The sequence below is a fragment of the Haliotis rubra genome, unplaced genomic scaffold (assembly GCF_003918875.1).
Source record: "Haliotis rubra isolate DU_JTF1 unplaced genomic scaffold, ASM391887v1 Scf559, whole genome shotgun sequence".
Classification (NCBI taxonomy): Eukaryota; Metazoa; Mollusca; class Gastropoda; order Lepetellida; family Haliotidae; genus Haliotis; species Haliotis rubra.
Genome location: NW_025767256.1, coordinates 602,700 through 618,485, shown reverse-complemented (window position 1 = coordinate 618,485; position 15,786 = coordinate 602,700). Strand labels below are relative to the sequence as shown.

At 45.8% G+C, this 15,786-nt stretch overlaps 1 protein-coding gene across 1 annotated transcript in view; it reads right to left on the bottom strand.

Moving 5' to 3' along the window:
- The window catches only part of LOC124253915 (protogenin-like), a 44,900-nt gene that overhangs the window by 15,967 nt on the left and 13,147 nt on the right, over positions 1-15,786 (bottom strand). Inside the window, exons 7-14 of the mRNA XM_046687768.1 lie at positions 12,479-12,670; positions 10,051-10,185; positions 8,859-9,044; positions 5,774-6,041; positions 4,389-4,516; positions 3,543-3,707; positions 2,134-2,268; positions 721-823 (exon numbers count right to left, since the gene is read on the bottom strand). Coding sequence (XP_046543724.1) covers positions 721-823; positions 2,134-2,268; positions 3,543-3,707; positions 4,389-4,516; positions 5,774-6,041; positions 8,859-9,044; positions 10,051-10,185; positions 12,479-12,670 — 1,312 coding nt within the window. The remainder of the gene's footprint in view (positions 1-720; positions 824-2,133; positions 2,269-3,542; positions 3,708-4,388; positions 4,517-5,773; positions 6,042-8,858; positions 9,045-10,050; positions 10,186-12,478; positions 12,671-15,786) is intronic.

Below are 15,786 nucleotides of genomic sequence, written 5' to 3'. Positions count from 1 at the left end.
ATCAGACAGACTTAATCTGGATCAGACAGACTTAATCGGGGTCAGACACAGACTTAATCCGGATCAGACACAGACTTAATCGGGGTCATACACAGACTTAATCCGGATCAGACACAGACTTAATCTGGATCAGACACAGACTTAATCTGGATCAGACACAGACTTAATCTGGATCAGACAGACTTAATCTGGATCAGACAGACTTAATCGGGGTCAGACACAGACTTAATCCGGATCAGACACAGACTTAATCGGGGTCAGACACAGACTTAATCTGGTTCAGACACAGACTTAATCGGGGTCAGACAGACTTAATCGGGGTCAGACACAGACTAATAAAGATAAGTCAAAGATTTAATCAGGGTTAATCAGTCATTTGAAAAAAGTTTCATTAATGCCTTCTATCATCTCAGTATGTGCCCACATTCGCCAGTCAACTCTGACACCAATGCTACAACAGCATGAGTGAGTGAGTGAGTGAGTGAGTTTTGGGTTTTACGCCGCTTTTAGCAATATTCCAGCAATATCACGGCAGGGGACACCAGAAATGGGCTTCACACATTGTACCCATGTGGGGAATCGAACCCGGGTTTTCGGCATAACGAGCGAACGCTTTAACCACTAGGCTACCCCACCGCCCCTTACAACAGCATGAAGACTGCCAGATGCTGGGTACAGTAAGCACTTCAGATACTCCCACAACGGTCATGTCAGTGTCACCTCTGTTTGCAGAAGATGAAGATAATGGTGACGATGATGCTGGTGAGGCCGATCCCCACTCCTCCCAGGATTCCGAGCTGCTGATCCGAGAGGGTCCTATGTTCTGCAATGTCCAGATGACATCAAGTTACATTTGATTTGTTAGTGATGATATAGACATAGAATAATCACACACATAAATATTCTCAAATCATATTGTCCAAATGCTTCCTCCAGAGCTGTCAACCCCTAAAGATGGTTTGGAGTGAGACTGAAAAAAATAAGCCGGGGTCCAGCCGGGGTCATGTCAAGGGCGATGCCCTGGTGGGGGGTCTCTGGGGGCAAAGCCCCCCGCCCCCGAAAATGAAGTTTAGTGATTTTCAGGAGCATTTGGAGCCTTCTGGTGGCATTATTTTGACACTCAAAGATGCATGCTAATAAATAATAATAAGCCGAATCATTCGCATAAACATCGTTTTAGTACTTCGTTCATTCAGGCGTTATTTCAATGTTCAACTTTACGCAAAAACGAACGAAAATGCGTACTAATTTTGAAATTATTTTTGGCTACCAGATATGCGTGAGATTATTATTTGGAGGCGTTAGAGCGTGACATTTGTCAATAAAGCATGAGACTCACGCCAAATGCGTGAGAGTTGACAGGTATGTTCCTCCGACACTGCCCAAGTTGTACAGCAGTAATATCTGTGGCCTGACAATCAGAACGTTGATCAGGGGCGGTAAAAATAATTAATCCCCCAAACTACTTGCAAAACTTACTCCAGCAACATTTTCTACAAATTTCTCACTTGATCTGGCTTAGCTACTTGATCAAGGTCACAACATTAAAGCCCCAGTAAAGCTTTCAGAGTGAGTGAGTGAGTTTGGTTTTATGCCGCTTTTAACAATATTCCAGCAATATCACAGCAGGGGACACCAGAAATGGGCTTCACACATTGTGCCCATGTGAGGAATCGAACCCGGGTTTTCAGCATGACGAGCAAACGCTTTAACCACTAGGCTACCCCAAAAGCTTTTCAGAACATTTTGAGGGAGAAATGTGGATTTCCAAGTGACAAAATAATGCCAAATACAATTCTCTGTTTTGGTTTGTACCACCACCCATTACTGCGTTGTTGTTTTTTAAGGCAAATAATTGACTTGTATTTGCAAGTGTTTATGACAAGCACCACTAATGAGAAAGGTTCACTCAGCTTTCTGTGAACACCTGGCATCATCCCTATTTCAGGATGATTCATAAACACATGCTCATGGTACAGTCAGAATCATTGACTCTTATAGAGTGAGTGAATAAGGTTTTGCACCACTCTTAGTAATACTCAAGCAATATCACAGCTGAGGACAGAGAAATTAGTCCTAACAAGAGTACTGTTTGTCAACAAAGATTTATTCTTGAGCTCCACGTCCTATTACCTGGTGTGTTGAAGTTCTCCATGTGTACAATGAGCTTGGTGGACGGTATCCCCTTGCCCGCCCCATTACACGCTTGTACACGGAAGTAGTACGTCCGGCCAGTCAGGTTCTGCACCACCGCGGAAGTGTCCTGCCCTGTAACATGGATACAGTTCTTACTGACCTGTAACATGGATCTGCCCCGTAACATGGATACATACCTCTTAATGCCCTGTAACATGGATGTACTGTTCTTACTGACCTGTAACATGGCTCTTCCCCTGTAACATGGATACATACCTCTTAATGCCCTGTAACATGGATGTACTGTTCTTACTGACCCGTAACATGGCGACACAACTCTTACAGCCCTGTAACATGGATACACAACTCTTACAGCCCTGTAACATGGATACACAACTCTTACAGCCCTGTAACATGGATACACAACTCTTACAGCCCTGTAACATGGATACACAACTCTTAATGCCCTGTAACATGGATACACAACTCTTACAGCCCTGTAACATGGATACACAACTCTTACAGCCCTGTAACATGGATACACAACTCTTACAGCCCTGTAACATGGATACACAACTCTTACAGCCCTGTATCATGGATACACAACTCTTACAGCCCTGTAACATGGATACACAACTCTTACAGCCCTGTAACATGGATACACAACTCTTACAGCCCTGTAACATGGAATCGACAACTCTTACAGCCCTGTAACATGGATACACAACTCTTACAGGCCTGTAACATGGATACACAACTCTTACAGCCCTGTAAAATGGATACACAACTCTTACAGCCCTGTAACATGGATACACAACACTTACAGGCCTGTAACATGGATACACAACTCTTACTGCCCTGTAACATGGATACACAACTCTTACTGCCCTGTAACATGGATACACAACTCTTGCAGCCCTGTAACATGGATACACAACTCTTACTGCCCTGTAACATGGATACACAACTCTTACAGCCCTGTAACATGGATACACAACTCTTACAGCCCTGTAACATGGATACACAACTCTTACTGCCCTGTAACATGGATACACAACTCTTACTGCCCTGTAACATGGATACACAACTCTTACTGCCCTGTAACATGGATACACAACTCTTACAACCCTGTAACATGGATACACAACTCTTACAGCCCTGTAACATGGATACACAACTCTTACTGCCCTGTAACATGGATACACAACTCTTACAGGCCTGTAACATGGATACACAACTCTTACTGCCCTGTAACATGGATACACAACTCTTACAGGCCTGTAACATGGATACACAACTCTTACAGGCCTGTAACATGGATACACAACTCTTACAGGCCTGTAACATGGATACACAACTCTTACAGGCCTGTAACATTTGTGTTCCATGCGAGCCGTGTTACTTACCAGCCTGGTACAGTTCAGTCCATGGTGGATGCTGAATAACCTCGATATTGTAGGAGATGACATGACCTTTGATGTTGCCGTTGGGATGGTGAGGTGGCTTCCACTGCAGTTGCACCTCACCAGGGGAGATAACTACTGCCTCAACGTTCTCCGGAGGAGAGGCCACTAAAAGACAGTGAGTGAGTGAGTCTGGTTCAAATCTTTCAATAACAGCAACGCTAATGCCTCTGAAACGTCTTGTATGTTTTCGGCTCTAAACAATAATACCAGCTAACATAGGGTACCAGAATCTCTGTTATGGTTTCTCATGATTTCCAAGAATGGGTGGCTATACATCTTCATCAGGGTACACTTAGACACAAGTATACACCAACTGGACATTAAACTTGTTATCAACTTGTTATCAACTTGACATTAAACTTGTTATCAACTTGTTTTCAACTGGACATTAAACTTGTTATCAACTTGACATTAAACTTGTTATCAACTTGATATCAACTTGACATTAAACTTGTTATCAACTTGACATTAAACTTGTTATCAACTGGACATTAAACCTGTTATCAACTGGACATTAAACTTGTTATCAACTGGACATTAAACTTGTTATCAACTGGACATTAAACTTGTTATCAACTTGACATTAAACTCGTTATCAACTTGTTATCAACTTGACATTAAACTTGTTATCAACTGGACATTAAACTTGTTATCAACTTGACATTAAACTTGTTATCAACTTAACTTGTTATCAACTTGACATTAAACTTGTTATCAACTTGCTATGGAAGTATATAGTGTAAAATAATACATACAGAGGTATAGGGTAGCCATGGCAACACTTACCATCCTCCAGGGTGCGCACGACAATGGGCTCACTGAACTGGGATCTGCTGTCGTCAAAGACGGCGCACACGGAGATGTTGTAGAAGGTGAAAGGTTCCAGGTTGGCCAGGGATGCCTCCTGGGTACGGCTGTGACAACAGACAGTGAGTGAGTCAGTATGGTTTGACTCAGCTTGGAGCAGTATTTCAATTGTGGCATTGCCTATCAGCTAGATGCGAGATGTGGAGGTGAGTATTCACCACATGAGTGAGTGAGTGAGTATGGTTTGACTCACTTTGGAGCAGTATTTCAGTGGTGGATTTACCTTGGCGAAGTTTAATATGTGAGTCATGGATTTCTGGATGATTACACTGCTGTTTCATTTCCATGAAATTAATAACATTAATCTTTGGCGATACATTCATTATTTATACTTTGAAGAATTTCCATTGCAGTATACATCAATTTTGTTCTCCCAATGAAACTGTATCAACTTGACTATAAACATATATCATTTTCCTGATCACCTCAACGTCTAAAATACCCATCAAAGAAGCTGACTATAAACGATATAAAAGATAAAGATATAGGGCAGAAATCCACAGTTTCTTTTAACGAACCACAACAACAATGCCATAGGCAGATCAAGGAATTTCAAAGGGGAGGGGTCTAACCCCTGAACCCCCCCTTGGCTCCGCCAATGCAAAACATTAACTTCCAACGTGTACTTCAGTCATTTTCAAAAGGGGGAAAAAACCTGAACACCCTCTCCTCCCTCCCCTCCCCTTTGGATCCCCAAGGACTGCTCAGGTCACATCCCTCCCCTCCCCTTTGGATCCCCAAGGACTGCTCAGGTCACATCCCTCCCTTCCCCTTTGGATCTCCAAGGACTGCCCAGGTCACATCCCTCCCCTCCCCTTTGGATCCCCAAGGACTGCTCAGGTCACATCCCTCCCTCCCCTTTGGATCCGTCAAGGACTGCTCAGGTCACATCCTCCCCCCCCTTTGATCCCCAAGGACTGCTCAGGTCACATCCTTCCCTCCCCTCCCCCTTTGGATCCCCAAGGACTGCTCAGGTCACATCCTCCCCCTCCCCTTTGGATCCCCAAGGACTGCTCAGGTCACATCCCCCCTCCCCTTTGGATCCGCCAAGGACTGCTCAGGTCACATTCCTCCCCTCCCCTTTGGATCCCCAAGGACTGCTCAGGTCACATCCCTCCCCTCCCCTTTGGATCCCCAAGGACTGCTCAGGTCACATCCCTCCCCTCCCCTTTGGATCCGCCAAGGACTGCTCAGGTCACATTCCTCCCTTCCCCTTTGGATCCCCAAGGACTGCTCAGGTCACATTCCTCCCCTCCCCTTTGGATCCGCCAAGGACTGCTCAGGTCACAATCTTGTGTGCTCACGTTCTGAAGGTCTTCTCGTCTTTGGAGCATCTATGTTCCAGGTTTATGGGTTTATATCGGACAATGTATTGAGTGACGTCATGGCTGTTGTCGCCGAGGTAGTTCCACGTGATGGAGATGACGTTAGGGAGGAGGGCATTACCAGCCAGGTGACTGGGTACATCGTATTTGGTTCTGTTGGACAATGTGTGGAAGATGCTGGTTACAAAGGCGATCTTCTGGTGCTCATGCTCTCCGAGAACGAAGAACTGGTACGTGGTGTCTGGCTCTGAAATATACAAGATAGTGTGGTTTAAACATATGTATTCATGTAATCATGACGGGATTGGCAAACAAGCATAAACATGCTTTTATCAATGCCACTCCCTAACAACAATAATAGTCACACAGTGACGTACACATGGACTGGGTGCAAAACATAATGGAAATCTACAAGGACAATATTGACAATATAATGTGTGACAATTTACAAAGAATCTGTGAAAGCAAATAAACTCAGTTTAGTAGTTATTATGATGTCAAGATATCACCAAGGCATATACAATAAAATTATGTACAAGCACAGTGTGAGTGTGTGTGTATGTTGGTCTGATCAGCAAGAGACAGAACATTATAAGTTGTTCACTGGTCACGAGGGGGACATGGGTTGATGTACCCTCGATTTTTGTTTATGTTCCCTGAGACCGAAGGACGAGGGGAACATAAACAGACATGGAAGGCACATCAATCCATGGGCCCCGAGGTACCAGTGAACAACGTATTTATCTTACCGAACACCTTAATGTTAATTCTGAATTGTTTGAAGCATGGGTACAAATCTTTGTGTAGCCATCGCTAGATTTTGCTGACAAGAAAACAGATTTAGAGTTATCTCCCTTCCATCGATTTGCATTCGCAAAACATCGGTAATTTCCATACATCATAAGTGATTCAATGTAATTTGAGATACAGATCTAGAATTATCACGAAGTACCAAATGAATTGCCATTGACAGCAGGGTACATTGAAATGTTACTCGCTTGTCAGCGGGGTACATTGAAAATAATAGAAGAGCACTCAGCCAATCAGAAAGCGACATTTATGTGTGAGGTAAGATAAAATGTGTAGTCAAACCAGGTACAGCAAATACACTACCAAGGGTACCTGGTACTGGGTCTGTAGCACTTGGACAACATGGTCCATATCACCCTGGACAACATGATATTGGGGTCTGCAGTGTTCGCGGTAGGAAGAAAAACTTTGCGTTCCTAAGACGCATAGCCCCCAAACTACTGCGTGTGCAATGCACCTCACGTGTATGCCCGAGCCAGAAAGTGGCGAGGGCTCTCCCGGAGGCCGGGCTCCTTGTAAAATTTTGAAATTTGGACGTCATTTTCTTGCATTTCAGAGCATGTTGTCATCATTCGCAAGTTAAATAAACCGAGAGAATCTTTATTTTATTTTCCTTGCTGAAAAGACGTTTTTCGGTTATTTGTTCCCAGAAGACAAAATGCTTTGCGTGCAGAACATGCAGGTAGAAATATTGCTCATGAAATGTAGATATATTTGCGTGAAACACACAGGTTTTTGCAGTAACGCAAACAGTGGGTCTGTGTCACTTGGGACAACATGGTATACTAGTCCATATCACCCTGGACAACATGATATTGGAGTCTGTGTCACTTGGGACAACATGGTATAAGTCTATATCACCCTAGACAACATGATATTGGGGTCTGTGTCACTTGGGACAACATGATATAAGAATCCATATCACCCTGGACAACATGATATTGGGGTCTGTGTCACTTGGGACAACATGGTATACTAGTCCATATCACCCTAGACAACATGATATTGGGGTCTGTGTCACTTGGGACAACATAGTATAAGAATCCATATCACCCTGGACAACATGATATTGGGGTCTGTGTCACTTGGGACAACATGATATAAGAATCCATATCACCCTGGACAACATAATATTGGGGTATGTATCACTTGGGACAACATGGTATACTAGTCCATATCACCCTGGACAACATAATATTGGAGTCTGTGTCACTTGGGACAACATGGTATACTAGTCCATATCACCCTGGACAACATGATATTGGGGTCTGTGTCACTTGGGACAACATGGTATACTAGTCTATATCACCCTGGACAACATGATATTGGGGTCTGTGTCACTTGGGACAACATGGTATACTAGTCCATTTCACCCTGGACAACATAATATTGGAGTCTGTGTCACTTGGGACAACATGGTATACTAGTCCATATCACCCTGGACAACATGATATTGGGGTCTGTGTCACTTGGGACAACATGGTATACTAGTCCATATCACCCTGGACAACATAATATTGGAGTCTGTGTCACTTGGGACAACATGGTATACTAGTCCATATCACCCTGGACAACATGATATTGGGGTCTGTGTCACTTGGGACAACATGGTATACTAGTCTATATCACCCTGGACAACATGATATTGGGGTCTGTGTCACTTGGGACAACATGGTATACTAGTCCATTTCACCCTAGACAACATGATATTGGGGTCTGTGTCACTTGGGACAACATGGTATAAGAATCCATATCACCCTGGACAACATGATATTGGGGTCTGTGTCACTTGGGACAACATGGTATACTAGTCCATATCACCCTGGACAACATGATATTGGGGTCTGTGTCACTTGAGACAACATAGTATAAGAATCCATATCGCCCTGGACAACATGATATTGGGGTCTGTGTCACTTGGGACAACATAGTATAAGAATCCATATCGCCCTGGACAACATGATATTGGGGTCTGTGTCACTTGGGACAACATAGTATAAGAATCCATATCACCCTGGACAACATGATATTGGGGTCTGTGTCACTTGGGACAACATAGTATAAGAATCCATATCACCCTGGACAACATGATATTGGGGTATGTATCACACAGGAGGGATAAGGTATTTGAGTCTGTGTTACCCAAGAAAACCTGATTTTAAGACATATATCATCATGGTTGTACATCTGACACCAGGAGGTAAACGGTAGACATGGTTGCCTGTTACAAGGACGGGGCAGAGTTCCAGCTCACCGAGGTTTGTGAAGGTGATTTCCCTGCGGTAGATGGCCAAACTGTACATCTGCATGCCGTCACTCCGCTTCAGGTTGCGCAGGAAGATGACCTGCTTGGACAGCCGCAGTTTCCGTGGGTACAGCCAGCTCACCTTGGTGGTCGTCATGTTGATCTCATCAACCGTCACGTTCAGGTTCACATGGGCTGCAGGTGAAGGGTGAAGGTCATCAGCAAGCACATACCGGGAGATAAATATTGTAGTTTGTACCTATACTGGTGCAAGCACATACCAGGAGATAAATATTGTAGTTGTGACATGTGACAGTCATCTACATTAGACACCGGTCATCTACAGTAGACAGTAGTCATCTACATTAGACAGCGGTCATCTACATTAGACAGCTGTCATCTACATTAGACAGTGGTCATCTACATTAGACAGTGGTCATCTACATTAGACAGCGGTCATCTACATTAGACAGGGGTCATCTACATTAGACACCGGTCATCTGCATTAGACAGCAGACATCTACATTAGACAGCAGTCATCTACATCTACAGTAGACAGTGGTCATCTACATAAGACAGCGGTCATCTGCATTAGACAGCAGTCATCTACATTAGACAGCAGTCATCTACATCTACAGTAGACAGTGGTCATCTACATAAGACAGTGATCATCTACATTAGACAGTGGTCATCTACAGTGGACATCGGTCATCTACAGTAGACAGCGGTCATCTACATTAGACAGTGGTCATCTACATTAGACAGCCGGAGAGCGGAAGGTCGCGGGTTCGATCCCCGACCGCGTCATACCAGAAGACGTTAAAATTTGGTACTTGTTGGTCTCTGTCTGGCTCTCGGCATTAATGGGTACAACAAGGACTGATCAGCTCGGAGTCAGTATAATGTGTGTGAGTGGGGTATCTCAGCGACATGGTATCTCAGTGGGCTAGCACTATAAAACCAGCCTAGTCTGGGCTAGTAGAAGCAGCCGCACATACACATACACTCGCATGCACGTCGTCATATGAGCGAAATATTCTCAAGCACGACGTAAAACCCAATTTCACCTCACCTCACCTCACATTAGACAGTGGTCATCTACATTAGACAGTGGTCATCTACAGTAGACAGCGGTCATCTACAGTAGACAGCGGTCATCTACATTAGACAGTGGTCATCTACATTAGACAATGCTAGCTACCTTCACTGTTTTCTGAAGCAGATTCCTGCCTGGTCCTGATGGTTGTCCACGGCCACTCACTGTCCGGGAAGTTATGGTATCCTTCACTAGTAGCAGCAGCGAGTCGAACACGGTAGTCTGAGTCGGGAAGCAGATCTGAAGAACAATTATTTGTATTCAAGACCTATTCTGTCAACAGTGAGTTTAACTCGGGTTCAAAGGCACAATGTCACACATTTTCGACAATATTTTGACCTACTTTATATATATTCTGGCATATGCACTCATTTTAGCACATAGAAGACTTATTATCCCTTATGACTTGCCTGAAATCGATAATCAAAACTTCGAGGCGAACAGTTCCAAACAGAAACACTTGCCATATATTTCATGTACACAAATGCTCGGTACATCGAAAACTGTTGCACGCTGTTGTCGGTATTTGCTTGTTTCAATCAGAAGTTGTGCATTGGATATTCATAAAGAGCGCTCCCCAACTTTATGGGGTTCTCTTGAAAATTGTTTGGCTGCTGGAGGGCGTGAGAGTCGATTTAGTGAGTGAGTGAGTAAGTTTACTTTTACATCACACTCAGGCGGTCTTTAAATAATCTGATCTGGACCAGACAATCCAGGGATCAACAGATAAACATTGATCTACAAAATTGGGATACGATGACATGTGTCAACTCAGTCAGCGAGCCTGACCACCCGATCCCGTTAGTCGCCTCTTATGCCAAGCATGGGTTACTGAAGATCAGTTCTAACCCGGATCTTCACGGGTATTTATTGAGAGAAATGCATTAATTAAGAAGAAATAGTTCGCTCTACCACCATGTATAGTGTAATAAAACACACTTTCGTCTTGAACTATTATAGTTACGCTTGGACGCTTGCGTCCGAGTGCTTTAACGTTATAATAGCTTTATTACACTAAACATGGTGGTAGAGCAAACTGTATTTATTTTCTAAGATGCCAAATTAAAAAAAATAAAATTCTAAGGATAATTACAATTAATTTAAGGCACCTAAATAAGAACCCTCGCACAGGGCTAACAGGCGTGCTGTTCTGTTGATGTGTCTGCCCCCCTACATTAAGACGAACGTTACCAGAAAAAAACATGATAACAGTTTGATGACGGTTTACATTCGGATTAAATATCTTCTCTGAATTATTTTAATTACATCTGTCATTAACGTAAACCATATGGGGCAATATGAACGTCGCATTTCTACTACCAACGTAAGTTTAGATCAGTACATCCAGATGAAGCTGAGTAGTGAAGCGACATTCCACGATTGCATTGTGGGAATGTAAACATTGCAAACGTTACCGTGTCGCTGAAAACTTGTGAGTCGAATTGACACATTTTAACCGTCGTAAAACATAAACGTAATGTTTCCACCAGTTATGTTAGCTGCGTGAAGCAACTGCAAACCAAGAAACGGGATGCAACGGAGTAGTTTACTGTAGGAGGCTGTACGAGGCGATGACAACTGACATGCCTCGTGACGTTGCTTACATTGTGACGTAATGTAAAATGGTTCGATTACGAGGGGGCACACCAGAATGGCGCAGTGACGGGATAACGTCATTCAATTGATACGTCATCAAAAACTATACCTTTATTGTCTGATAATGTTTGGTTTTTTTTATTGTTCTAACCGCTAGGCATCTTAGAATTCTTTTTAGAGAAGTGTGTTGTGACATAATGCCTTTAACATCCTAGTAATCCAGTTACATCTCAGCCCCCTAGCCTCATGTGGTAGGTTAGCCTGAGGGAAACAGTTCTCACACGTATCAGACCTGGTCACATCGACATGCAGGATTACAGTGCAGACAAACCTCAACACAAAACTGGGGTGAGTGTGAATTTGTACCCACAATCATAGGTGTCTGGCCTGCTTAGCAAATTGTGTCACCCTGGGACCCCGACCCTCTCAAACTGACAGCAGCAGCTATGGTTGTACATGACTTACAGTCTGTTTGATTTCATGTGAGACCGATGAATTGCTCACTAACACAAAATCTAATAATTTCAACAAAACCAAATTTTGCACAGTCATGTGAAATCTACACCAACTCTGATGATTTGTCTCACAATTTTGGAGACCTTCATAAAAAGTTGTTTAACAAATGATTATATTGATGTCACCTTCTTCATTGTGATGGACACAACGTTTCGGAGTATATTCTTATTCCTTCATCACTACAGCGTGTGTAGTGAAATTTCAATTTCAAAGATGCCACTTCCACACCTGGCTGTTCTACCAGCAAGTGCTTCCCCCCATCCCCCTCGTAAATAATAGCAATAAGTGACAAGAAAATTTGGTTTTGTTGCATGTATTAGATTTTGTGTTTGTGAGCAATTCATCGGTCTCAAAAGAAATCAAACGGACTGTAACTTCACTATGTTTGGGAATGTTCTGCCACAACGAACATCGAACACACCGGTGATGAGGTACTTGTAGGTGTGTCCTTCAACTTCAACGTTACTGATGATGTCGGTGTCGCACAGGCCGTAGTAGATGCGGTAATTGACAATGGTGCCACCTCGCAGCTCTTTAGGCAGGGGTTGCCACTTGACCAGCACTGTAAAGGAGCTTGTACTGTCGAGCGTTGGTGTGGGGAAGCCCCTTGGTACTGAAGGGAGAGACAAAGCTGTTAGGACTGGTGAATGATAGAACACTGAAATGCCACAGAGAGCAGGATTCAAAGTACAGAAGCAGTTCAGTCTTTTATGTGAAGATACAGATGTGCAATACTAACAACAGGCCTTGGTGACGGATCACTGAGTGGGCCAGAGTGTCTGGAGAAGGCAGGGAAGGGTTGGGAGGCAGACTTACAGGAGACCTTGGTGATGGAGTGTGTCATCACTGAGTGGGCCAGAGTGTCTGGAGAAGGCAGGGAAGGGTTGGGAGGCAGACTTACAGGAGACCTTGGTGATGGAGTGTGTCATCACTGAGTGGGCCAGAGTGTCTGGAGAAGGCAGAGAAGGGTTGGGAGGCAGACTTACAGGAGACCTTGGTGATGGAGTATGTCATCACTGAGTGGGCCAGAGTGTCTGGAGAAGGCAGAGAAGGGTTGGGAGACAGACTTACAGGAGACCTTGGTGGTGGAGTGTGTCATCACTGAGTGGGCCAGAGTGTCTGGAGAAGGCAGAGAAGGGTTGGGAGGCAGACTTACAGGAGACCTTGGTGATGGAGTGTGTCATCACTGAGTGGGCCAGAGTGTCTGGAGAAGGCAGAGAAGGGTTGGGAGGCAGACTTACAGGAGACCTTGGTGGTGGAGTGTGTCATCACTGAGTGGGCCAGAGTGTCTAGGGAAGGCAGGGAAGGGTTGGGAGGCAGACTTACAGGAGACCTTGGTGGTGGAGTGTGTCATCACTGAGTGGGCCAGAGTGTCTAGGGAAGGCAGGGAAGGGTTGGGAGGCAGACTTACAGGAGACCTTGGTGATGGAGTGTGTCATCACTGAGTGGGCCAGAGTGTCTGGAGAAGGCAGGGAAGGGATGGGAGGCAGACTTACAGGAGACCTTGGTGGTGGAGTATGTCATCACTGAGTGGGCCAGAGTGTCTGGAGAAGGCAGAGAAGGGTTGGGAGGCAGACTTACAGGAGACCTTGGTGATGGAGTGTGTCATCACTGAGTGGGCCAGAGTGTCTGGAGAAGGCAGGGAAGGGATGGGAGGCAGACTTACAGGAGACCTTGGTGGTGGAGTATGTCATCACTGAGTGGGCCAGAGTGTCTGGGGAAGGCAGGGAAGGGTTGGGAGGCAGACTTACAGGAGACCTTGGTGATGGAGTGTGTCATCACTGAGTGGGCCAGAGTGTCTGGAGAAGGCAGAGAAGGGTTGGGAGGCAGACTTACAGGAGACCTTGGTGATGGAGTATGTCATCACTGAGTGGGCCAGAGTGTCTGGAGAAGGCAGGGAAGGGTTGGGAGGCAGACTTACAGGAGACCTTGGTGATGGAGTGTGTCATCACTGAGTGGGCCAGAGTGTCTGGAGAAGGCAGAGAAGGGTTGGGAGACAGACTTACAGGAGACCTTGGTGGTGGAGTGTGTCATCACTGAGTGGGCCAGAGTGTCTGGAGAAGGCAGAGAAGGGTTGGGAGACAGACTTACAGGAGACCTTGGTGGTGGAGTGTGTCATCACTGAGTGGGCCAGAGTGTCTGGAGAAGGCAGAGAAGGGTTGGGAGACAGACTTACAGGAGACCTTGGTGATGGAGTATGTCATCACTGAGTGGGCCAGAGTGTCTGGGGAAGGCAGATAAGGGTTGGGAGACAGACTTACAGGAGACCTTGGTGGTGGAGTGTGTCATCACTGAGTGGGCCAGAGTGTCTGGAGAAGGCAGAGAAGGGTTGGGAGGCAGACTTACAGGAGACCTTGGTGATGGAGTGTGTCATCACTGAGTGGGCCAGAGTGTCTGGAGAAGGCAGAGAAGGGTTGGGAGGCAGACTTACAGGAGACCTTGGTGGTGGAGTGTGTCATCACTGAATGGGCCAGAGTGTCTAGGGAAGGCAGGGAAGGGTTGGGAGGCAGACTTACAGGAGACCTTGGTGGTGGAGTGTGTCATCACTGAGTGGGCCAGAGTGTCTAGGGAAGGCAGGGAAGGGTTGGGAGGCAGACTTACAGGAGACCTTGGTGATGGAGTGTGTCATCACTGAGTGGGCCAGAGTGTCTGGAGAAGGCAGGGAAGGGATGGGAGGCAGACTTACAGGAGACCTTGGTGGTGGAGTATGTCATCACTGAGTGGGCCAGAGTGTCTGGAGAAGGCAGAGAAGGGTTGGGAGGCAGACTTACAGGAGACCTTGGTGATGGAGTGTGTCATCACTGAGTGGGCCAGAGTGTCTGGAGAAGGCAGGGAAGGGATGGGAGGCAGACTTACAGGAGACCTTGGTGGTGGAGTATGTCATCACTGAGTGGGCCAGAGTGTCTGGGGAAGGCAGGGAAGGGTTGGGAGGCAGACTTACAGGAGACCTTGGTGATGGAGTGTGTCATCACTGAGTGGGCCAGAGTGTCTGGAGAAGGCAGAGAAGGGTTGGGAGGCAGACTTACAGGAGACCTTGGTGATGGAGTGTGTCATCACTGAGTGGGCCAGAGTGTCTGGAGAAGGCAGGGAAGGGTTGGGAGGCAGACTTACAGGAGACCTTGGTGATGGAGTGTGTCATCACTGAGTGGGCCAGAGTGTCTGGAGAAGGCAGAGAAGGATTGGGAGACAGACTTACAGGAGACCTTGGTGGTGGAGTGTGTCATCACTGAGTGGGCCAGAGTGTCTGGAGAAGGCAGAGAAGGGTTGGGAGGCAGACTTACAGGAGACCTTGGTGGTGGAGTATGTCATCACTGAGTGGGCCAGAGTGTCTGGAGAAGGCAGAGAAGGGTTGGGAGGCAGACTTACAGGAGACCTTGGTGGTGGAGTGTGTCATCACTGAGTGGGCCAGAGTGTCTGGAGAAGGCAGAGAAGGGTTGGGAGGCAGACTTACAGGAGACCTTGGTGATGGAGTGTGTCATCACTGAGTGGGCCAGAGTGTCTGGAGAAGGCAGAGAAGGGTTGGGAGGCAGACTTACAGGAGACCTTGGTGATGGAGTGTGTCATCACTGAGTGGGCCAGAGTGTCTGGAGAAGGCAGAGAAGGGTTGGGAGGCAGACTTACAGGAGACCTTGGTGGTGGAGTGTGTCATCACTGAATGGGCCAGAGTGTCTAGGGAAGGCAGGGAAGGGTTGGGAGGCAGACTTACAGGAGACCTTGGTGGTGGAGTGT